The sequence below is a fragment of the Erythrolamprus reginae genome, chromosome 3 (genome assembly GCF_031021105.1).
Source record: "Erythrolamprus reginae isolate rEryReg1 chromosome 3, rEryReg1.hap1, whole genome shotgun sequence".
NCBI classification, from domain to species: Eukaryota; Metazoa; Chordata; class Lepidosauria; order Squamata; family Dipsadidae; genus Erythrolamprus; species Erythrolamprus reginae.
Window position 1 is genome coordinate 210,709,320 of NC_091952.1, and position 25,805 is coordinate 210,735,124.

Here is a 25,805-nt window from a genome sequence, read left to right on the forward strand (position 1 = left end):
CTTTTTCATATTTTTTTATATTTTTATTTATTTCGTGTAATAATGAATAGACAGACACTCCCCTCCTTTTTTTTCACTTTAAATGACCTTCTTTCTAGTTAGAGGCCATAGGAAATCTGCCTGATAAAATTATAGGATAGTATTATCAGGATCTTTTTTGCATTTTTAGGGAACTGAAAGTTAAGAATAGTCACAGGGCTTCCATCTACAGACATTTAAGGCATTCCTTTGCCCATTAAATCTCACTAAAACTAGAAAAAATAGTTTATAGAATAGTTTATAGAATAATAGAGTTAGAAGGGTCTTGGAGACCTTCCTTCTCAAGCAGGAAACTCTATACCATTTCAAACAAATATTGAGTTTTAAGCAGGACAATACAAGCTTAAGATGTATGTTAAGTAGGGGGGAAAGATCAAAATTATCCCCAGTCAGACTAGTGTTTCTTTAACTTTTATCTCTTAGGATTCTTTTAAAAATTATGGATTATATCTATCAATATTTACCATGTTACAAATTAAAATTGTCACATGCTGCTACTCTCAGCCAGTCTGAGCTGAATACGTGTGGAATATATAAAAAGTCAGAAGCCGAGTTACAGTATTCACAGCAGGTTTAATCCCACTATAAATCCGGTCCTCAGTTATACAACAAGTCATAACAATATAAAGCCATTGCGGCAGACATCCGCTTATATCTATTCTATCCTTCACCTAACCACCATCTGGCATTTCCTAGCCCCCCCCCCCCCCCCCTTAGCTGTTCAGTGTTCATTTCAAATTACCCACCCAGTTCAGCATTGCACTTGGTTATTGATGATGTCATCTACCAGTGCTTTGTATCTCAGTGAGTCGTGAGGGCCACAGAGATTGCTTTCTGCCAGTCCTTATATCAGCTGCTCACACTGACATCTCTGCCATCATAGAGGCCATGTAAATCACTACCAGCCACAGCTCCCATTGCCTCTCTCCTCAGTAATGTTGTGTCTCAGTCTGGGCTCAACAGGCGGCTCCCCTCTACCATGGGTCCACTTAGAAGACATAATGAAGAGGGGTTAGTGTCATGCATACCAGTGACTGGGTCCCCTGGCTTATGCAGATACTTCTGATGGAACTGTCGTAAAAGTCTCATGGATCTGCCACCCAGAATGCCTCAATAAAGGGATATCCCTTCCATTCCACCAGGTATTGAATCTTTGCCCTAGATCATCTTGAATCCAATATTTTATCTATTTAATAGTGGTCTGTAATCTCATGTGGGGGTTCTGGGAGTGGCCTACATTTAATTGTCTCTACCAGTTTTAACAAGTTACTATGAAACACAGGATGGATTTTACCCAGTAGCGGTGGTAGCTTTAATGCAACTGTGATTAGTCCAATTATTGGTATGAGACGTAACATCTCAAATAGTGTTCCATCATAGCACTGGCTCTTTCAACAGCCCCATTGATTGTAGGGTGGAATGCTGAGCTTAACCCCTGTGAGGACCTGATTAACTGTCTAAAATTCCGCCAGAACCTGGTGGTAAACTGCACTTCCCTATCTGAGATGACATGACACCCTATGTAAGTGGTAAACATGCTGGAGAAACATGTTCACTAGCTGCCATGTGGACAGTAAGCCTTTGCATGGGATGAAATGTGCTTATTTCTAAAACAAATCTATAACCAACCATATGACTGTAGATCCATGGCTATCAGGGAGATCAACAATGAAATCCATGGCAATTTCATCCCATGGTTGAATGGGATTAGCCCAGTAATAAGTCCAGTGGTTTACCAGGCCATGGTTTAGTTGCTCTTATCTGGTGCCACTAGAATTGTGACCTTGTTAGATGTAACATCTTAAGAAACCCAAAGTGGACAGCCGGCTTGACATCATGCATCTTTTTAATACTGTAGATCTGAGGACTTTAAGAATATATATCTTGTCCCCCTTCCAAGCTAAGTTGTCTCTATGGGTTAACAGGGTTTACTGAACAGCTGAGGAGGATCCACATTGGGAAGAAGTGGATGTCTCTATTGTTCGCTTTCTTTCGGCCAGTCTGGGTTGGATCCATGTGGAATACACAGAAAGACAGAAGCTGAGTTACAGTACTCACAAGCTTTAATCACACTACAAATCTAGTCCTCAGTTCACGACAAGTTAGAGCAGTCTAAAGCCAGCACTGGAGACCTCCACTTTTCTGTGCCCTTATATCTATTCCATCTTTCACCTAACTACCATCTGGCATTTCCTAAAGCCCACTCAAATGTTCAGTGTTCATTTCAAATGTCCCGCCTACCTCATCATTGCACTTGATCATTGATGATGTCATCTATCAGCATCTTGTATTGCAATGAGTCATGACGCCCCCAGAAATTGCATGCTGACAGTCCTTATGTCAGCTGTTCACACTGGCATCTCTGCCAATGTCAGGGCCATGTAAGTTGCCACCAGCCACATCTCCATTTCCTTCCCCCCCCCCCCCCCCAGTAATGTCGAGCCTCAGTTTGGGCTTGACAGCTACTGATTCTCACAACTATTTAATGGGATTGTAATATTGTATTATTTTTCAACATTGGTTGGCAAATAATTTTAACTTCACAGTCCCCAAGGGATGTCTTGGGGGGACAATGAAACAATGTCTATAGAATTTGGAGAAGTTGTAATTGGAGCTGTAGGTGATCACAAGTAGTCCGTGAGACCATAGATTCCTATTAGACCAGTAGTGGGTTCTGAATTAGTTTGCCATGAGTTCGTGCATTTTTTTTTAAATGCACACCATTATTTGGTTAAGATGATATTCTATGTTAAGTAAATAAATACAGAATGACAATGGAAAAAGACAGAAGAGGTTATGAATGACTGAGTCATCAACAACAAGCACATTACACATTACACTATTAACATTTGTATCAAGGTTGATAGCAGTTGATTTCACTGTGTCAAGCCAGAAAAAGACTAACTTAACACAAAGTTAGTGAATTCAATAAAAACATTGTTCTCTAAACATACATATGGATTTTATTTTACTATGCTAATGCTCAAGGGAGGTACTTTGCTATAAGCAAAGGCACAACAAAAGTAGATATTTTGAATATATTTTACAGGCAGTTTTCTTTTAATTTTTAATTGTTTAAAGTCTGTCAAATATTTTCAAGTGTTACATTTTACATTTGCTTGGGGACTTCTTTAGATCTACAAGCAACTCAGAATTTAATATAGAGCTTTATTCTGTACATAGCTGTACACAGCAAGTTGGCCAAAGAATTCTAGGAGCTGAAGTCCACATATTTTAAAGTTGAAGTTGCCAAGGTTGAGACCACTGGTCAGATTTATGATGTAGCACTAAGTACTATTTATTCCTGTGATAGCGAACCTATGGCGCACCTGCCAGAGATGGTACACAGAGTCCTCTCTGCTGGCACATGCACCATTGCCCCAGGTCACATCTCCATGCCGTTTCTTTTATGAGCAAAAGATGAAACAGAAGCTCACAAAAGAAAAAGTTCTTACCTCTTACTGCACTGCTGGTGTTGGAATGCCCCACCTCCCGCCAGCCAGCTGGTCTTTGGGTCTCTTCCGAGCATGTGCACATGCCCGTGTGTGCATGCACCTTTCAATTTGGGCATGCTTACATGCCTAAAAGGTTAGCCATCGCTGATTTAGTCTATGAAAACATATGTGACGTTTTGCCTCTTTACATGGATTTTTTTCATATGTTTTTTCATCTGATGTTCTATTACAGAAATTACTTACTCAATCAGTGTTTATACAGGAACATTACCTGCATCTGAAACAGATGCAAATATATTTATTACATTATTGGGGAAGAATGGAGACTCCTACAAAAGACAACTGAAGCATTCAAAGTCATGCCCACAGTTTGAGAAGGGTCAAGTAAGTATGGAACATGTGTAGTTATGTTTCAAAAATTTTGTATATATTTCATATTTCATTGGAATGTAGAATAGCCATGTGCCAAAATACACAAAATTAGTTAGAAGACAAAAGTATGACAGCCTCAAACTTCTGTCACTCATATCATTATGTGAAAACCTGAAAAAAATCTGAAGCGCAATCCTGAACATCTGAAATCTGTTTTCCATAATTATCCCTCATTTCAAACATGAAGGAAACAAAGGCCACATACTATGACGTACAAAACATGTATTAGTAGAAAATTAGTAGAAAACTAAGTTAAAGTTAAAATATATTAGTAGAAAATTAGGACAATGCTTAAGCTGTCACAAGTAATTTATTTGATTGTTTATTAATTGGATTTGTATGCCACCCCTCTCCAAGAACTACAATCGTAGATAAAAGGATATTTGACAAAGTATTTAATATTATGAAACCAATCTTTTAATGTTCATACATTCAACATGTTGACATACACATCAAAAGATTTAGTAGCTATCATAATGTAAAAGTCAAGATCTTTTCCAGACAGATTTGCTTTCAATGAAAACTGATTCCTGTCTGCTTTCAATTCACACTAGTCCATTGCATTTACAATAGCACATGTAGTACAAATTCCTAAGTCATGAAATCCTCATTAACATTTTTTAAAAACTTAAGTCATTAAAATGCTTTATAGAAAAAGGATCTGTTAATTTATTGAAAAAGTCCCAGTGCAAGTAACTTTTTCCAGAAATTCTGATAAAACACCTATTATTGAGGAGAAGAGAGGTATCTATATTATACTGCTATGGCTTTTAGTGAATATTGATCTATCTATCAACACAGGATACCATGATTGTTATATCTATTCCCTAAATTATGACCAGCAAAGTCTGAATGCTAAACATCAGAGGTTCTAAGTAACAAATATAACATGAGATATCTGTGTTCAGATATCCCTTTTCTGGTCAGACCAAATCTAATTAACACAATGTGCTGGTGTTTGATTACAGGTTTCTGGTAATTAAAAATTAATATAAAATTAGCCAAGCAATTGATTTACTTACCCAAGAGATTACTTGAATGTCTTATATTGAAGAATTCTAAGAGGACATTTAAAAACTTTTTCAGATGCTATTTTTTACTTACCCCCTAGGACAGGACTGTTAAACTCCTGGCCAGCAGGCTGGATGCATTATGTGCTGGCCATGGACAGTTTAGCAAAGGGGGTGGGGGTAAGTCCTGATACATCATATGGCGTTGCTGTGATGACATGAGTTTGACACCCCTGCCCTAGGATAATGATAGTGTTTGCAAACTATTATTGATGCAATGCCAATTTCCAAATTTCTATTCATCCTTGCAAAAATCATTTGCATTTCCATCCCTTATTTTGGAGATGTAGGTAGTTCTCAATGAACAACTATTCATTCAGCAACCAAAGTTACAATGGCACTGAATGAGAAGGACTTATAATGGACTTCAAAGTTGCAACTATTGCAGCCTCTCTGTGATTATATGATCACTATTCAAACATCAGTGCAAGTTATTTGATAAAAGAAAAACAGAATTTAAATATGTCATAGCAAACAAAACTGGTTTCTATCACTTGAGTTATCTTTATAGGTAATTGCCTTTATTGGTTTAATGGGTTAAATCACGAATGTCAAAGTTGCAGCATCACGTTTGTTTGTTTGTTTATTTATTTATTTATTTATTTATTTATTTATTCATTCATTCATTCATTCATTCATTCATTTATCTATTTATTGGATTTATATGCCGCCGCTCTCCGAGGACCATCATATGTTTCCTGACATTTTTCTCATTTGCAGAGCTAGAGTGGGTGTGGCCCATGTGTGACACATCTGACCCATGGCTCACTACTTTGACACCTCTGGGTTAAATAAATAGGAAATGTTCTTTGCACTTAGTTGAAGCAAATTTAAATTTAAAAAATCGTTTTTAAATAATTACTTTTGTCTTTCAGCAGCTAGCATTTCCACAAAGAGAAAAATGGCATAACATAAAATTTCATTTTAAGGGCATTTTAGTAAATTGTGAAAATTAAAATTTTCTCCATGAAGAGAATCTGTTGATAACAAAGTTGTCTCTTTGACACAGTGAAGGGCTACCAAATTTTTTACTACCACATTGTGGGCGAGGCTTATGCAGGATGCCTTGAATTTTCTTTCAACATCTCTCAGTGCAAATTGGGTGTTCTGGGGTGGAGCTCCATTTTTGCTACCCCACTGCGTTCCTCCGTCCGTCCGGGCAGTAGCCCACCCCTGCTTGGACAACTGTTTCTCAAATTGATATTACTGTGATATAGGATGTGCTTATTAAGGGATCTGAAACTGAAAAAGAATAAATAAAAGGAAGATTAATATTGCCAAAATTAGTATTATGCATGAGTGTATAGATTGTCACAAACCGGATTTACAATTTCCATAACAAACTCAAAAGTGCTAAAATGTTCCAAGTTATTTTCAATATGTTTTTTCATGCCTGTTACCTATTTTGGTCTTTTTCATATACTTGCTCATTAAGAATACCATTTGCCATGGTAACTGTTTTGTATGATAATAACTAAATATATAAAGGTAAAAATATCAGTTATTCTTTTTTTCCCCAAGAAAAATGTAATATTTCCTGAAGAGTATTGTAATCATATTAATATTTAGATTTTAAAAGATGTATAAATCTGATTTTTAAACAGTTAAAATATTTTCAATTTTTTCCTTAAGGTTTTATTTAATTTGTCTTAATATACTACTATAATCATTCATTGAAGAAAAGTCTCCTTTGAGTCAAACAACATAGATACAGTATATTCATGCTACTATTTTGGCAACAACAGGAAACATTTTAAATTGCCTTTTCTTCATTTTAAAAAAAAGCCCTGGTGGTAATCCAAATACTAACTGGGTCCATTCTTTGTGTAGCTTTTTCAGACATCAGCCAGGATTGTGTCAAACTGCTTCTTATCCATTTCCTTTTCTCTTTCAAATAATATACATTCATTCTCTAACAGTTTTTCCTGATGTTCTAAATGTGACTTTAATTTTTTGGAGAAGGCAATATATTGGGTAGTCAGGGTTTGCTCTTTTTCGTGGATTAGCTACCCCAAATAGCAAGAAATCCAGATTCTGTTTTTCATAAAAACTGTTAAACTTTATAGGTTATGACCTAAAAAGCCCTACATGGCTTAGGATCAGACTACCTGCGGGACCATCTTCTGCCTCATGAATCCCAGCAGCAGGTTAGGTCCCACAGCATTGGCCTTCTCCAGGTCCCTTCGGCCAATCAATTTCACCTGGCAGGGCCTAGGGGAAGAGCCTTCTCTGTGTCGGCCCCGGCCCTCTGTAATGAACTCCGTCCGGAGATACGTACATCCCCCTCCCTCCTAGTCTTTTGTAAAGCTCTGAAGATCTACCTCTGCTGGCGAACATGGGGACCGTGAGCCACGAGATTGTCCTCAGCCGATGAGTGATTGAATTGGATGAATGTGGATGACTGCATAAGGGGTTTTAGATTTTTATTAATTTTGTATATGTTCTTTTAAAATAATTAGATTGCTCACATATATTGTTTGTATTTACAATGTACGCTGTTCTGAGTTGCTTTGAGAAGGACGGCATCGAAATCAATCAATCAATGAAATAAATAGATAAATAAGCAAACAAACAAACAAACAAACAAACAAATACGGTAAATAAATAAATAAGTAAGTAAGTAAGTAAGTAAGTAAGTAAGTAAGTAAGTAAGTAAGTAAGTAAGTAAGTAAATAAATAAATAAATAGGATGTATTGGAAGCATTCAAATGTTCCTTTAAAGGAGACGAGACATGCATAAAACTCTGGCACTGCCGCTGAACTTACAATGACTCTTTCACCCTGTTCTCTATGTGAATTATAAATGCTTTATAGTTGTCTGAAGACAAATTCTCTCATATTAAGGCCTTCAGTTTCTGCCACTATGAAATGATTATTACAACATTGGAAAGTCCCACTGCATGGATATTGCTGGATTTGTGGCTTTCAAAAGAATATCAGAAAAAATGTATATAAATAGATAAACATAGTTGAATAATTGGTTGCTATAATTATGTTGCTATTAATATGGATTTCTTCATGATTATCTATTGGTGATTCCCTTTTCTCCCATCCGAAAACAGTTAAGTACCTTTGCAATCCAAGCAGTTGATCTTGGGATGTTAAGCTCAGTATTGGTGGAACACGATAACTCTGGTTATGGAGCTGGATGGTACCTTGACCACATCTTGATACAAGAATTGGGGAAGAGCGATAGTCAGTATGTATTCCCATGCCAGCAATGGTTGGACAGTGGTGTTGGTGATGGAAAGATGAAACAAGAACTGCGGCTTCTGGGAAAAACTAATCAAGAAAGTCTGACAAAAGATGTTCATGGTAAGATATATAATAAAATGCTTTCAAGGGTTTTTTTTTTATGCATCTTTGTCTTTCCTAGTTGGATCAACTGAGAATAAAGATAGGTTTACAAGAACAATATCTTTAATGCAAAGTATATATCTTTGCCAATTAGGAAAGCTGGATAATGCAGTCATAATATTTAAATAAAAATAGATAAGCACATGGAGAGATTAAAAAGTATAATCAATGTTTTAAATGAGATGTGGGGATTGAATGCCCCATAGAGAGAGAAAAGAGAATATAGAAGTCTTGTGCGTGAGACCTAAGGCTGTTGGATTTGAGGCTATTTCCTCACCTGTTCTAGCTGAGTTTTCTTTCTTTTCCCCAGTCACTTTTGGGAATAGTGCTTTAAATTTTGATTAATTGAAATGATCATATTACTACTCCAAAGACAAGTTTAATATTCTTATTCCTTCTTAGAAGGCATAAACTCTTTGCAACATGTATACTCAAAAATACATTGTATTAAATACTAAAAAAAACATTGTATTTGTTTATCCCAAAGGTGCTTTTTTTCAAGAGGCAGCTGGACTTTCTGCTGAAAAAGCTACCCCTTTTCAAAGAAAAACAAGAAAGTTCAGTTGCGTTTTGAAAAAAGCACCTTTGGGACAACCATGACCTGGATGACTGAGAATCTTCGTAGACATTATATTTGTTTCTACTACAGTTATTATACCAATACCCACTTGTATATGAAATACTGCTTTAATTGTGATTAGCTAAAATAACGAGTGAATTCAAGTAGCAAGGAATATAGATCTGCTAGAGTATTCTCATTGGTTATATGCTCACAAAAGCACCAGATCATTAATTTGGTTACCTTACATTTCTACTTGGAGAAAATCTTTAATTCAAAGTGATGCATGGTGAGACAACTTTGAATTCAGGCATGGTGCTGTTCATAAACATAACATTGTATTTATATTCAGAGGGCACAATGACAAGGACCTCCATGACAAGGTTTTCAGTTACAAGCGAAATCCTATCTTTGAATTAAAAGTTTCTATAAAATGAAAATAGTGTCTTCCTCAGACACTTTTGTGAAGAAAAAAAGTCCCAGGACTACTGAGTAATTTGTGAGTGTTATATAAATTATAATATTGTTTGATTCTACAGGTTAATGTAATTAAACTCTCAATTATTCCATCCAGTTTAAAAATCTTCTAAATTATACTACAGAACTGATAAACAAGCATTTTTAAAATTTCAGACATAGCATCGCAAACAAATTATTTCTTTTTGTTTTCTAGGGACATGGGATGTCACTGTTGTAACTAGGGAAATGTCAGATAATTATGGAAACTCTAAATTAATTCTGACAGTATGTGATGACAAAGGTACATCAGCTTCAGTCTTCATTCCTAAAGGATCTAAAACTTACGAGACATCATTGGAACTAGATAAGAAATTTAATAAGATTTGGAAAATTCGCTTGGAAGTAGAAGACTCAGACAGAGAAACATGGCATTGTCATGAGGTAAAAATTAACTATGCATTAATATATACTTTTATACAAATGTAGTTTAATATTACAAATCTATTCATAAACATACATGATGATCTGGGGTTGGCCTTTACATAAATGGGTTTTTAATAATTCCATATCACAACAAATCTCATTGATTCCAGTAACTCTAAATATTAAGTCTTGATTCAACATATTATGATATAATAATAATAATAACAGAATTGGAAGGAACCTTGGAGGTCTTCTAATCCAACTCACTGCTTGGGTAGGAGATCCTACACTACTTCAGACAACTGGCTGTCCAACATCTTCTTTAAAACTTCCAGTATTGGAGTATTCACAACTTCTGAAGGCAAGCTGTTTCACTGATCAAGTGTTCTGTCACCAATTTTCTCCTTAGTTCTCACCTTGATTAGTTTCCACCCACTGATTCTTGTTCTACCCTCAGGTGCTTTGGAGAGTAGTGTGACTCCTTCTTTGTGGCAGCCCCTGAGATATTAGAACACTGCTGTCATGTCTTCCCTAGTTCTTCTTTTCATTAAACTAGACATACCCAGTTCCTGCAACCGTTCTTCATATGTTTTAGCCTCCAGTCCCCTAATCATCTTTGTTGCTCTTCTCTGCACTTTTTCTAAAGTTAAAGTTATTTCTTTAGATATATTTGGGGTGGAAAGATAGTAATTCTTCCTAATAAATTGCCAAACATGAATTAAGGCATTGCGAACGTAGTGTTGTTTGAAATATGATGGTATTTTGTGCAGGTCTGTTAATAAGATGACGTGCCACTCCATCAGAAGGTCATAGCCTTCTAGTGCTAATAGCCTTCTATTTTTCAGTGTTATCCATTCCCTAATTAAATTGAGAGTTGAGACTTTATAATACAACTCCATATTAGGAAGTCCAAATCCCCCTCTTGTATGGTGATCGAACATACATTTAATTTTTATCCTCGCCTTTTTCTTTGCCCAGATAAATTTACAGAATTTTTTATGTAACGACTCAAAGAAGACTTTGTTTAATTTTATCGGGGCAGTTTGGAATAAATACAAATAGCGTGGGAGAATGTTTGATTTAATTGTAGCTATTCTTCCCATTAGGGAAAGAGGAACTTTTGACCATTTATTTAAATCTTTATCTACATCATTAGTGAGTTCATCATAATTGTCTTTTTTGATTGTTGCACAATTTGCAGTAATCCATAAACCTAAATACTTAATTTTTTTTGTATATTTGAGTTTTGATAATTCTTCTAATTTATCTATCTGGTTTTGTGGCATATTGTGCATATAGTTTCTATACTATAGCAGGAAATGGAAAACAACACTATTTGGAAGGAAACATATTTTCCTTAGGTCCTGCTCTGTTTATTACTTTATTTTCTTCTTTTCTATAGGTGAAGCTTCAAAATAGAAAGAGTAAGGAAACTTTAGAAATACCTTGCTGTCGTAACTTTCCAGATAATAAAGGATGCACAGTGGCTGAATTTCCCATTCTGATAACTGGCACCAGGTTTTTAACAGGTTTGTTACTTACCAAAGAGTCAAAACAACTTCCACAAAAGCTTACAAAAGACATTTGCTCCCTATGTGCAGTTGAAAAGTCACACAAAAAGGAAAAAGAAATGAAAGAGTATAGTAAGCCAGCTCAGGCATCATTTCTTAAAATTACATACTAGATGCTGTGGCTGATGCCAAATAACAGTTAAGAAAGAAGAGTAAATGTTATATTCTACTTTTAGTTAGATATCCTGCTTTTGGGGGAGAAAGTGCTCATATTTATTTTTTATTTTTTGCAAAACTGGTGAATCATTGTTTCTTCTTTGTGTAATGCCAGCACTAACAGTAATTTCCAGAATTCTTGCTATATGCAAAGCTATTTTTCTTCAAAGAAGAAAAGTTGGAAAAGGATGGGAAAGCAGAACCACTATCAGCCTGCTGTTATAATGAGACTATTTTTTTATTGTGATTTATATTCTTTGTTGTGTTCTCTGCTCTGGTTTGTTCTTATAATGTGTTGTCTAGAATTGATCTCCATTGTTGTAATCCAATCTAAGTGATGGATAAACAATTGACAGGGCAGGACATACTTTTCATTAAAAGTTGTCTTATGAACAAAGGGGCTATGAATTGTTTTGTTTTGCTTTGGGTGTCTTGTAAGCAATTCCAATTTCTTCAACAAGGCTTATATGTATATGTCATACATATGCTGAAGCTTCTTCCTGTATATTTTAGAAGGCGAAAGGCAGGTTGTTTCGTGAATCAAAATATGTTTTGCATTAATTTTTCTACAAGCAAAGCATATCTTTGTATAACCCTAGCGCATTTATTGATTACTAAGAGAGCTTAGCAACTCAATGAAAGAAACTACAAACTATAATACACTGCTCACAGAGGCAGGCAACCATTCCCAGCCCTACCGGAAATAGCCTAAAAAAGGGTAAGTCGCCGCTTGCCGCTGCCGTTCACCCCGCTTACCACCATTCGCCCCCCATGCCCTTGTCACAGCGGGTCACTGATGCCTTTTGCTCTGCGCGTCCCCAGCACCTCTCGCAGCAGTGGCTGTCTGCAGCAACCAGCCGCCTTATGCCTTGCCCACCCCCATGCCTCTCGTGGCAGTGGCTGCCTGCAGCCACCAGCTGACTTTTGCTCTGCCCGCTCCTGGCGCCTCTCACAGTGCAGCTGCCTACAGCTGCCAGCCATCTTTTTCCCTGCCCGTCCCTGTGTCTCTTGCGGCAGTGGCTGCCTGCAGCGGCCGGCCGCCTTTTGCTCTGCCCGTCCCTGGCGCCTCTCCACCACCACCCACTCCTGCCCAGTGTGCTGTGTTGCAAGCGGCCCACCTGGTTCTTACCTTGCCTGCAGGGGTTTCGCAGGCATGGTGTGGTTGAACATGGGCAGCAGCCAGAACAGCGCGTGGGCGTCTTTCCGGCAGCAAATATTGTTGGCTTCTTTGCTTCCTTGCATGTGCAGAAGCAAAAAAGCTGGTAATTTTTTACTGAAATCGCTCTGGCTGCTTGTGCACACTCATGCACGAGCAGCTAGAACCCTAACAGACCTATGCGCTCTGCTTTCCCCAGCTGAACAACTGTTCTGGGCGTTCCGGCTGGAGCCCACCCCTGCTCAAAAAAATAAAGGGAACACTTAAACAACACAATATAACTCCCAGTAAATCAAACTTCTGTGAAATAAAACTGTCCCTTAGGAACACTGATTGACAATCAATTTCACATGTTGTTGTACACATTCAACTTTGTACTGAACAAAATATTCAATGAGAATATTTCATTCATTCAGATCTAGGATGTGTTATTTGAATGTTCCCTTTATTTTTTTGAGCAGTATATAACTACTAGCATTTAATTTGATGACAAATCCCTCCAGTATCAGCCAGCAGCACCTTTAATATATACCGGGGTATAAGACGCACCTTAGTTTTTGAGGAGGAAAATAGGGGAAAGAATATGCTTACCAGATATTCATCTGGCTAGTATCCTTGGTCTGGTCAGCTTCAGCACATTATTTTCTCCCCAATTAAGGGCTTTAAAAAAACTTTATTCTGAGATAGTAACAATGAAAGAGCTTCCAAGCCAGTAAAAGCTAGGAACATCATTAGAACCTGGAAAGAAAATCTCATCAAGTAGAGCAAGGGAAAAAAACCCTGCAAAGACTTAGAGCTTATAAAACATTCTTCTTTGCAGAGAATAACAATGAAAGAGCTTGCAAGCTGGTAAGAGCTGGGAACATTGCACCTGGTTAGGGCTGGAGCAAGTAAAACAATGGGGGGAAAAACCCTACCAAGACAGGGTTTGTAAAATATTCCTCCCAGAGAGTAACAATGAAAGAGCTTGCAAGCCAGTAAAAGCTGGGAAAATTGTTAGGACCTGGTTAGGGCTGGAAAGAAACTTCTTGGGAGCAAGTTAGAGCAATGGAAAAAACCCTGCAAAGACTTAGGGTTTGGAAAACATTCTTCACAGAAAAAATAATGAAAGAGCCTGCAAGGTAAGAGCTGGGAAGATATTAGCAGCAAGTTAGGGCTGGAGAAAAAGCTACATTCAGAGTATAAGACACACCCTAATTATCAGCCTCTTTTAGGGAGTAAAAGGGTGTGTCTTATACACGAAAAATACGGTACACATAATTCGAGTGTTATGTACTTGGTCTCTTCCAATTATTTCAGTATATTGAAACATATCAAAATCCTTTCATGAAAGTAAAAAATCTAGATATATCCAGTCCAGAAGAGACAATTTAAGTGATACTATTTTCCAGTATATAAAATACTTTTATTCAGACATTGCTCCAGAAAGCAGAATTAAAACTGATTGGCAGAAACTCCAACTCTAGACATAAAACTTAAGATAAACATTTGACAATGGAATAGATAATCTCAAGAACAGATGTGTTCAACTTTGCCTGTTGGATTTAAGAAGGGTAATCAGATCTATAAGAAATACTGTATACAGAGCCATATATTCAGCAAGAAAGTGAACAACATAGCTTTCATAATCTCTTTCATATTTATATGATCTGTTTTTACTGTTCCAATAGAAAAGGATATCTATAGCTCAAGATTGAATTGCGAAGTTCTTGGTGCTCTCTCTCTTGGTTATTTGCTTGCAGATGTTTCATATACCCAATCATCATATAGTCCCATAAATAAAAATAAATCCCATAAATAAACCATGTAACATTTAATTTACTTTAATTTCTTGTTTGCTGCTATACTTAAGATTGTTTTAATAATTTTATTAGCTGTGACTGCGAGTGCCTTTTTCGGTAAGAAAACAGGAAAATATTGTAATTAACAACTACTAATAAACATATTTGTTGCTTTACTAGACATCAGTATAAAGGATATATAATATCTGTCTGTCTGTATGTCTGTCTATCATATATCATATATTTATCTTTATAATTTAACTGATGTAGGGTGTATTGTTACTTTTGGTTTTTGTTTTTAGTTAAACAATATATTCTATATATCTCAACGGATTCAGCCCCAAAGTCAGGCACAGACTCTGATGTGTATATCACTTTAAAAGGGACAATGGGAGACACAGGCTGTAGAAAATTATTCAGGAATGAGCAGGGGTGCTTTTCTGAAGGAAAGGTAAGCTTTTCACATAAATAAACAAAAGAAGATATATATGTATGATTTGTCCTAATTAGAGATATACAATAGTACTCTTTACTAAACATCTAGAATACAATGCTAATTGAGAATGTGATGGAGCATGAGCATGGAGATGGAACTAAGGTGATGGCCTTGAAGGAAAAATATCAGAAGACATTACGACCCCCCCACACACCATTCTTTGGATTATAATATAATAAATTATAATTTAATCAAAGGTCTTTAAAGAAAAGATCTATGTTTGGCATATCAATTAAAGCCAATGATAGGCCTTCCTGCCTTTTGCCTCAGTCTGTAAAATTAAGAAAGAATAATTTCCATGTTCTTCCCCAAGTAGCTATTTATTCCTTCTGGGAGACCATATTCCCATTTGGAGAAGGCAGATTTATTCCTCACAACTAGAACTGTCTTATCTGTGATCTGTTTCACTTAAGAATCCTTTACCTTGTCCATTACTCACTGCAAGCAGTTACTCAGAGCAGAGGTGTTATACCATTTCCTGAAGATGTCATAGAGTAATAAATCTTGGTGTCAGCAATATGCCTATTTTCAGGATTGCAGATGATGAAGTAGGAACTACTTTTCTTTAACTAGACATGGCGACAATGTAAACACACAACTGCTAGGCTTCAAGACCACCAGGCACTGCACCAAATACAGTGGTACCTCGGTACTCGAACGCTTTGGTTCTCGTACATTTCGGATAACGAACAAAATTTTCGGCAAAAATTTGCTTCGGTATCTGAACAAAAATTCGGATACCAAACAGCCACAGAAAATTTTGTTCATTATCTGAAATGTTACCGCCGGGGGCTGCTGCAATCCCAGCAGCTTCAGGGGGCTGAGGAGCTATATAAGAGCTCCAAGCTGCAGAAAGGGTGGGGGCGGCTGCAATCCCGGCAGCTTCTGGGGGCTCCTTTCCTCATTGCTTCCTCTTATTACCTGTAAGCAGCTGCAAAAACTTTCTCCTTCCCGGCGGCGGCAATGGCGGCGGCTTCCCTTCGAGTAGCAACAGCACCGGGAACGTCACGTGATGAAGGGAAGTTGCCGGAGCCATCTCAGCAGTTGCCACCACTCCAGCAGCTTCCCTTCATTACGTGACGTTCCCGGCGCTGTTGCTCCTCGAAGGGAAGCTGCTGCCGTTGCCGCCGCCGCGAAGGAGAAAGTTTTTGCAGCTGCTCACAGGTAATAATACGAAGCATTGAGGAAAGGAGCCTCCCAAAGCTGCAGGGATTGCAGCCGCCCCCACCCTTCCTGAAGCTTGGAGTACCGAATTTATTTATCCCATAGGAAATAAAGAAAATAGATTTAATTGGTTCCCAGCGAGTTAACAGGGGCTGGGAACCAATTAAATCCATTTCCATTATTTCCTATGGGATTAATAGATTCGGTACTCGACCAAATCGGTTCTCGACCACACTTCTGGAACGAATTGTGATCGAGTACCGAGGTACCACTGTATTAGTTAATTTGGAATGACGGGGAAAATGTTTCAATCCCTTCATAATATTTAAAAGTCATTTATATCTTTGTACTACACTTGGTGGTCATTTATAGTGTATACAGTAACTTAATCCTAATTTAGTCAAGCCATGTCTGTGATACTTCTGACAAATTAGGCTGAAGAGTTGAGGAAGTCATATTGCATCCTGATCAGGTATGTCTGACACTGATAATATCCAGTTCTAAATCTGAGGTTCTACACCCACACTTTCATATGCAGCATTAGAGAAGGAATGGAAACTGGAGACAATCTTGTTCTGAGAACCAATAGACAGAGAAAATCCATGTGAAATCCACTTGACAGATAGAAATAATATCTCTGCAAAGACATCTCCCCCCCATTCCTAAATCTTTCTGGAAATATGGGAAATTACCCGAGTTGACAGTAATGAAACCTTGTGAGAAGTCAAGAAGAATCAACTACTGTTGATCATAAAGCATATATGAGCCATCAGGCCAACCAGACAGCGGTGGGCTACTAGACAGAATGCTAAATTGCGCTCACTGCCATAACTCGTAAGTGCTTGTGGGGCCAGCGCAATTTTTTTTCTGCACCTGTGTAGGTAGCAAAATTGCATATGGAGCCGCAGGTGTGCCTGTGTTTCAGCATGCACGGAAGCAAAAAAACCTCACTGAAACACGTGAGCACCTGCAGTTCCATGCACAATTTTTCTACCTCCACAGGTGCAGAAGCAAAATCACCCTCGCTCCGCAAGCACTTATTAGCTGCGGAGGCGAGTGCAATTTAGTGTTCCAGCTAGTAGCCAACCGCTGCCTTCAGAACTTATTTATTTTATTTATTTATTTTATTTGTTTATTTTATTTATTTATTGGATTTATATGCCGCCCCTCTCCGCAGACTCGGCTAACAACAATGATAAAAACAGCATGTAGAAATCCAATTAATAAAACATACTTAAAACTATTTTTTGATTTCTCTAGGACTACTATATTTAGGGCTATCATCCTTTGCTAAAATCCAGTTGCTAAAATCCAAATGATAATTTGGATGTTCACTAAAATGGTACAGTGTTTTGAATCTCCTTGCCACCATCTAATAGTGGCTGGTAATCTTGCAGTCTCAGACATATTAAACCTAGTTAAATTTATTGAAGAAAAAATTAAATTAAATTAAATTAAATTAAATTAAATTAAATTAAATTAAATTAAATTAAATTAAATTAAATTAAATTAAATTAAATTAAATTAAATTAAATTAAATTAAATTAAATTAAATTAAATTAAATTAAATTAAATTAAATTAAATTAAATTATTAAATTAAATTAAATTAAATTAAATTAAATTAAATTAAATTAAATTAAATTAAATTAAATTAAATTAAATTAAATTAAATTAAATTAAATTAAATTAAATTAAATTAAATTAAATTAAACTAAACTAAACTAAACTAAACTAAACTAAACTAAACTAAACTAAACTAAACTAAACTAAACTAAACTAAACTAAACTAAACTAAACTAAACTAAACTAAACTAAACTAAACTAAACTAAACTAAACTAATTAAATTAAATTAAATTAAATTAAATTAAATTAAATTAAATTAAATTAAATTAAATTAAATTAAATTAAATTAAATTAAATTAAATTAAATTAAATTAAATTAAATTAAATTAAATTAAATTAAATTAAATTAAATTAAATTAAATTTATTTAATTTCATTTATTGGGCAAATTCCTATACTGCAACAATAATCTCACCCCCTTGCATAGAATAATTAATTCAAGTTACATTACAGCAAATTGTCAGCCCTGGAGGCCACTTTTTACTTTGGATCTTCAGGGTTGCCACACTTGATAATGCTGGGAGAAATGGGAAGGGGTTGGATGGAGACATATATATAGCCATAAGAACAATTTTTTCCCGGGGAGTCAAGGATGTTTAGCCTGCACCTGGAGAGACGTTACTGAGAAACAATTCCAGTTGGATGGTGAACTGATTGGACCATGTGATGGACACGTGGGTTTCCTTTGGGTGTGGAAAACCTGCCCCCTTTAAGATTCGGGTTTTCCCAGATGTGTCAATATTACTTCTCTAATAAATTGGAACTTTGAGGCACATGCCTGCCTTGGAGTTTTATTTCTGTTGGTGATGTTACTTGGAGCCCTGACACAAACATTAGCACAGCATATCCTAGAAATGTTACACATCTCATCAGAAACTCTGAACCTCAGTACAGGTAATCTTATTGACTATCAATACCTTATTCTGGTTGGGGAATAATAGATGGACCTCTGTAGAACCTATCTTTCCTTTGAATGGTGTGGTCAGTTTTAAACAGGAGTTTAAACTGGCCAGATGTTCAAAAAATGGGGGGGAGAGATAATAAATTGATGCTAAATATATTATTTGATTTTTAAGTGTACTCCACTTTCAACTTACATTAGCAACAATTAAGTTGCTAATTATAGATTGCACAAATTGATTGTGATGATGTTGATTGGGCTGGAAAGCATATACATTCTATGGATTTGAAATTGTTCATATAGCTAAATTAATGGGTTGCAAAGCTATGCAGAGAATAATTTTGTTATAAATATAATCTAAAGATTGGCGGCACTGCTACAACATCAGGGAAGGTGGCACCGGCATGTAGATTAATGGTTGTCAAAGAAGAATAAAGCATTGAGCTTCACTTTCCTATTGCTTTTGTGTGGTTGACAATTTTATAGTGGCTGTATCAGTCTCATTCTTCTGTTTATTAAGTCGTTTATATGCTGACTATGTCCTTCTAGGTGGATGTTTTTTCCATAGAAGCAGTAGATATTGGAACTCTGTGTCAACTGATTGTGGAAAAGGGAAAAGGCTCTGCTTGGCACCTCCAGAAGATTATAGTGAAAGAACCGCAATGTGAAGGAAAAGAGACACTCTTTATGACACAGAAATGGCTGAAAGACACAACAGAAAAGAAAAAATATGCCTCACTAACACTGAATGCTACCGGTCAGTGTTACCTAAGACATTTCTCATTTGAGATTCGTTGTGAAAAGTCTCCTTCTAAATGGCAGAATATTGTTCTTTATTCTAACCTTGAATAACAGAAAGAACACTATGCAGAATCTTTGCTTACGACAGCAACAGCACAAGCCAATTTAGCAATAAGATTGTAGAGTATTAATTAAATGTTGCAAGTTGCAACCAAGTACAACATAAATTTGTGAAAGTGTCTGTTATCAACTATTTTTGTCTTCGTGACTCCTTCAAAAAGCACTGGGTGAAATGCTATAATAGCAAGAAATAGTCTCAATTGTTCTTACTGCTCGGAAGATATATTAATATGTTTTATAAATTATTATTTATTATAAACTGGAAATTTTCTTTCTTGTTGTACCTTTTGGTTTTTCAAAATTTTCTTAAGATACTTATGGAAAAACCAAAAACCTTTTAAAAAGTTTTTTTAAACGTTTCCATTTTCTTTATATATTCCAAATTAGTCATGAAATAATACGTTACATTCTGGGAATGAAGTCTAACAACAGCAACAGCAACAATAACAACAACAATGTTTCCATCCTTTCATATTTTAGGGAACCAGAGACAGGAAAAGCTGGCATGTAAATGGCAAAAATCTTGCTGATTACATCCATAAGCTTTATTCTATCAATAGCCACAAGTAGCTCAACTTCTTCCCTCTCAATTCCTCTCTTTTCTATTCTTATTCCTATAAACTTCAAGGGAGGGAAGAAGGGGGGGGGGTTGGGGAGAGAGAGAGAACTTATATATAAAAGTAACTATTCCTGCTTTCCTGATATTATATAAGCCCAAAGACATGGCTTGATACACTCAAACAGTTCTACTTTTCAATATATTAGCATATGTCCAGTCAACAAAGCAGTGGAAGTGATGTGCCAGTGCCTGGAGGCTGTTGGGGTCTGGATGGGTGTCAACAGACTCAAACTCAACCCGGATAAGACGGAGTGGCTGTGGGTTCTGCCTCCCAAGGACAATTCCATCTGTCCATCCATAACCCTGGGGGGGAAATTATTGACCCCCTCAGAGAGGGTCCACAACTTGGGCATCCTCCTCGATCCACAGCTCACATTAGAGAACCATCTTTCAGCTGTGGCGAGGGGGACGTTTGCCCAGGTTCACCTGGTGCACCAGTTGTGGCCCTATCTGGACCGGGACTCACTGCTCATAGTCACTCATGCCATCATCAACTCAAGATTTGACTACTGTAATACTCTCTACATGGGGCTACCTTTGAAAAGTGTTCGTAAACTTCAGATTGTGCAGAATGCAGCTGCGAGAGCAATCATGGGCTTCCCAAGGTATGTCCATGTTACACCAACACTCCGCAGTCTGCATTGGTTGCCGATCAATTTCCGGTCACAATTCAAAGTGTTGGTTATGACCTATAAAGCCCTTCATGGCATCGGACCAGAATATCTCCGGGACCGCCTTCTGCTGCACGAATCCCAGCAACCGATTAGGTCCCACAGAGTTGGCCTTCTCTGGGTCCCGTCAACTAAACAATGTCATTTGGAAGGTCCCAGGGGAAGAGCCTTCTGTGTGGGACCCAACCCTCTGGAACCAGCTCCCCCCTGAGATTAGAACTGCCCCCACCCTCCTTGCCTTTCATAAACTCCTTAAAACCCACCTCTGTTGTCAGGCATGGGGGAATTGAGACAATTCCCCTGGGCCTATACAATTCATGTATGGTATGTTTGTGTGTATGTCTGCTTTAATAATGGGTTTTTAAAATGTTTTTAAATTATTAGATTTGTCTTGAATTATTTTATTGTTGTTGTGAGCCGCCCTGAGTCTATGGAGAGGGGCGCCATACAAATCTAATAAATGAATGAATGAATGAATGAATGAATGAATAAAGAAAGAAAGAAAGAAAGAAAGAAAGAAAGAAAGAAAGATCCCAGCTACACACACAAAAAGTTATGGCAATGGTTTAACATTAATTGATGATGCAAACCTATATGTGTTCTGCATGGAGTGAGAAACCACAGCAGATTCCATTAATCATCCAGGAAGCTTTCTCCAATTCTCTAAGGAAAATATGAATGTCAAATATTTGAATGAAAGTTAACAAATCTCTGTATTCTTTTACAAAGAAATATTAATATCTCTCTTTTTATCTTTTTCTAAATTAGAAGTCCTGGATAAGGGAAGCACAGCTGCCTCATTGTTATCAAGCCAAAACATGAAATCAGGTATTTATGTAACAGCAATCATGATACCTTGGACTGTTGAAATAAATATTTTGTTTTAGACATACTTTGCTATTGTTGGCAATATGAGTTTTTATCATTATATTTAAATATCTTGTCTAACATTCTAATGTAACATACATACTGATTAATATATAACTAGGTTCAACCAATTTGAACATTCTTTCCATAATACTAATTTCTTTTATTTGTTTAGAAGGTCCATGGACGATATCTTGCACTACGTGTTGTGAAGATCCATCAAAAGCATGTGAAGAGTCTTGGGAAAACATTACTAAACTGATTTGGGTGTTCTATGGAAACAATGGCAAATCTGAACCAATTTCCTTGACAAACAAAACAGGAATTCAAGCTGATGACAAATTAATGCTTGATGTAAAATCAATTTTTAAATTATTCATATAGAGAGAAAACATAGACACAGTAACTTTTCAATTTAATAAATAAATCTTTCCATCTTAGTCTTAACACTAAGGTAGAGTGAAGCGACTGTCTCACAATGCAGTGTTCTAGAGTAGTGATGGTGAACCTTTTTGCCACTGAGTGTTGAAAAGGGAGCGCGGGAGACACAAAGTGTCAAAAAGGGAGCACTTTGCCTGTGTGCATGCACATGCTCAACTGGGCTGTGACCATTAAAAGGAATTGCCTAAGGGCATGCAGGTTCTGTCAGGCTCTCTGGTAGAATCCTCCCAAAAATTCACAGGTACAAATTTCAGACACACACACGTTTGAAAATTCAAAACAATGTTCTTTATAATGAAAATTCACTTAAACTAAGCCCTCTTTTGGTATAGCAAAGAGCACTCATCTCCAAACAAACTGGTAATTTGTACAAGTCCCTTATCAGTTCTGTGATACTTAGCTGCAGCTGTGAGGCAATTCACAGTCCTTCTTTCACAAAGTGAAACACACTTTGCTCTGGTTTAGTTTCAAAGCGGGGAAAAATCAGCACACAAAACGTCAAAGTCAGTAAAGCAGTCACGAAACACAACGATCAGATAATCTTCCACAATGGCCAAACCCACAGGCTGCTATTTATAGCAGCCTCACTAATCACCACAGCCCCACCCAACCACAGGTGGCCTCATTTTCTTTCATAATAATCTCTCAGTTGTTGTTGCCTATACATCGCTCTCCGCATGCGTGGCTGTATCATTAACTCTTGTTCTGAATCCAAGGAAGAGCTAGATAATTGATCTCCTTCTGAGCTGTCTGCCACACTCTCCTCCTCCCTGTCACTCATGTCTTCTTGGTCAGAGGAGCCTTCATCAGCAGATTCCACTGGGGGCAAAACAGGCCTGCAGCAGGTAGATGTCTCCCCCACATCCACAGTCCTTGGGGCAGGAGCTGGGCCAGAGCTAACTACAAAAATGCATATGCCAGAAAATGTGCTTCCGGTATCTGGAGCACACATCTGCACCAGCTGGCAACTTCCAGTTATTGCCACACATGCGCATCCTCAAATCAGCTGGCCAGCGTGCATGCTCATGCCGGAAAATGGAAGACCAGCTCTGCCAGATTCCAGTACTGTCGCACACACAAAGGCCAGCTGATCATCACATGTGCATATGTGCCAGAAACCCAAAAGAGGAACAGGTGATGCCGCACATGCCAGGCAACCTGGCTCTGCATGCCACTTCAGGCAGGCATGCCATAGGTTCGCCATCACAGATCTAGAGAATTCACAACAAGAGTGGCTATCTGTCACTCTTTCCTTTAAATCCCTTACCCTGTGGCTGGTAAGTTATGATACTGCCTATTTGAATCTTGCTTTATGCAGAAAAAAGAATAAGAATAAGCAGCAGTCCTGAATTTTTTTTTTACTCTTTTTGATCTTATTGATTATTTTATAAAATGACATTTAACTTTACTGTTGGCATATTATAATGAACACATCTAAGAAAGACCTGTAAACACAAGATAATACTAATGTGTATTATCATAGGAGTATAAAATATTTGCATTTGCACATAATTTTGTTTATTTATCAATCAATCCATGCTTTTTTTTTAAAAAAAAGGATCTGTGGACTTAGAAAATAAGATTTTTTGAACTCTCCATTTTAGCCTATGAGATCATTAAGAATAGACATTGTCTAAGAAAATGTCATTTTAAAATATTATTTAATGTAATTTTAATCATAATGTGTTAAGGAGCATGTTATCAAGGACATGCACTGTTTGTACATAGTACTAACATAATGGAAAACTACTTATTCTGCTATTCTCTTTTAGGTATATTTCCCATCTGATCTAGGAACACTTTATAAAGTGAAGATTGGCGTTCATCTCTTGGGAGAAAACATATGGCAATTGTTTCATCATTTCAAAATCCAGAACACTGTAACCCTGGATACCTTTAGTCTCTCATTAAATGCAACATTTCCTCTTCTTAATGGAGACCAGTGGCTTGAGTTCCCTATTGAATGGCCATTAAGAAAAGTCCTTTCTGGTATGTAGCCATTGGAATTTGGACATTGTATACTCCAGAAATTACAACTGGATCCCTCTTAATGTCCTTTAATTAACTATGCCATAAAATGACAAGGTCTCCATATATTGAAAAAAAAAGTTACTATTTTCAGGTCAATATTTTAAGTTAAGCCTTCCATTAAATTAGTGTGTCAGAAACTGTTGACTGACAGACACTCATACTACAGAGGAGAGGTATAATTGTTTCCATTATATTGTAGTTTAAAGGTCTAGGGCACACTCCAATGATAGCAGATGAGAATGTGTATTTTTGAAAGATACCGTATATTGGTTCCTAGGCATTACTTAAACAAGAGTCTTGTGTCATAGCAATGTGAGAGTTGTATTCCCTTCACTTTTGTGAAGAAAGACTTGAAACAGTCCTTAACCTCCATTATTGATACTTGCTACTATTTGTAGAGGTACGTCGTAATATCCAGCAAATATTCAGAATGCAGTGGCCCAAATAGTTTATTGTAAGCCTATACTTGTGTATGTGTCACCTCTTTTGTGGAAGCTCCCCTGGCTGCATCCTGTTTCAGGATACAATGGTTATCGCTTTTAATGCCCTACATGGCTTGGGGCAGTAGTGGGTTCTAAACCTCATTGCTATTGGTTTGCACATGTATGCAAGTACACGCACAACTCTTCTGTGCATGCGTGGAAGTATTCCGGGTATGTGGGTGGAGCCTTCTGCCACCGCCGCTACCAGTTTGCAGAACTGGGCCAAACCAGGAGCAACCCACCACTGGTTGGAGTATTACTTTTCCCCATTACACCCATCCAGCCCACCAGTACAGAAAGGGAAGATATGTTGTTATCCAATTCTGTTAGGGAAATACATGGGGTGAGACCATGAAAAAGATCCTTCTTGGTGGTGACCTCTTCTCTATGGAACATCATTCCTCCAGAAGTATGATTGGCTCCCATCTTTGTTGCTTTTCCAAAATGCCCTGAAGACATAGTTGTAGGCTGTAATAGGCTCTAACTTCATTTATTACATACGAACATATTCCATGATATGTCAATATTGTCACTGGAAATCAATGAAATGCTGATAAAAAGTCAGTTACCATCAGCTGTACATAGGCTGGTAATTATTATAATAAAATTATAATAAAAGCAGTGTGAAGACATTCCAACTTGTTACCATAATAGCAGAGTATTTCTTTATTCCCCATACATTTATGAGATCATATCTATAATGAGATTCAGTGTATAGACCAATATTCAACAGTTACCGAATTTCATATAAAATGATACACACGTGAAAACATATATCTATTAAATAGCGATAGAAATGGATCAGTCTGCATATTTGCCACATGACATTTTTTTATGGTGAATGTATAAGTAATATTAAATTATCAAACTGATTATTAGATGTAAACATTGGTGAGTGTTTTGGAAAAAATAAGTAGGAATGTAGGAATATAATCATTTGCAAAAATGAATTTGTATTTATAAAGCATGAAAATAATTGCCATTGAATTCAAATATTTTATTAAATTACATTAGTCATGTTAAATGAAATGCTAAATATTTTATGTAACTGAACTGAAAATTACTCAAAATAATTTAATACATTGATCATAAAAATCCTTTGTTTAAATAGAACATATTTCTTTTTTCTAGTATTTCACCAGTAATATTAAATTTGTCTGACACATTAATATTAGTAGCCGGTTGTATAA

General features: G+C 36.8%; 1 protein-coding gene across 2 annotated transcripts in view; it reads left to right on the forward strand.

The window, feature by feature from the left end:
- Positions 1-25,805, forward strand: part of RP1 (RP1 axonemal microtubule associated) — a 210,839-nt gene that overhangs the window by 165,756 nt on the left and 19,278 nt on the right. For both annotated transcript variants that reach the window (XM_070747755.1, XM_070747756.1), the window contains 9 exons: positions 3,727-3,878; positions 8,059-8,311; positions 9,586-9,812; positions 11,197-11,323; positions 14,761-14,909; positions 19,193-19,400; positions 21,563-21,622; positions 21,837-22,015; positions 23,875-24,091. In XM_070747755.1, the coding sequence (XP_070603856.1) occupies positions 3,727-3,878; positions 8,059-8,311; positions 9,586-9,812; positions 11,197-11,323; positions 14,761-14,909; positions 19,193-19,400; positions 21,563-21,622; positions 21,837-22,015; positions 23,875-24,091 (1,572 nt within the window). The remainder of the gene's footprint in view (positions 1-3,726; positions 3,879-8,058; positions 8,312-9,585; positions 9,813-11,196; positions 11,324-14,760; positions 14,910-19,192; positions 19,401-21,562; positions 21,623-21,836; positions 22,016-23,874; positions 24,092-25,805) is intronic.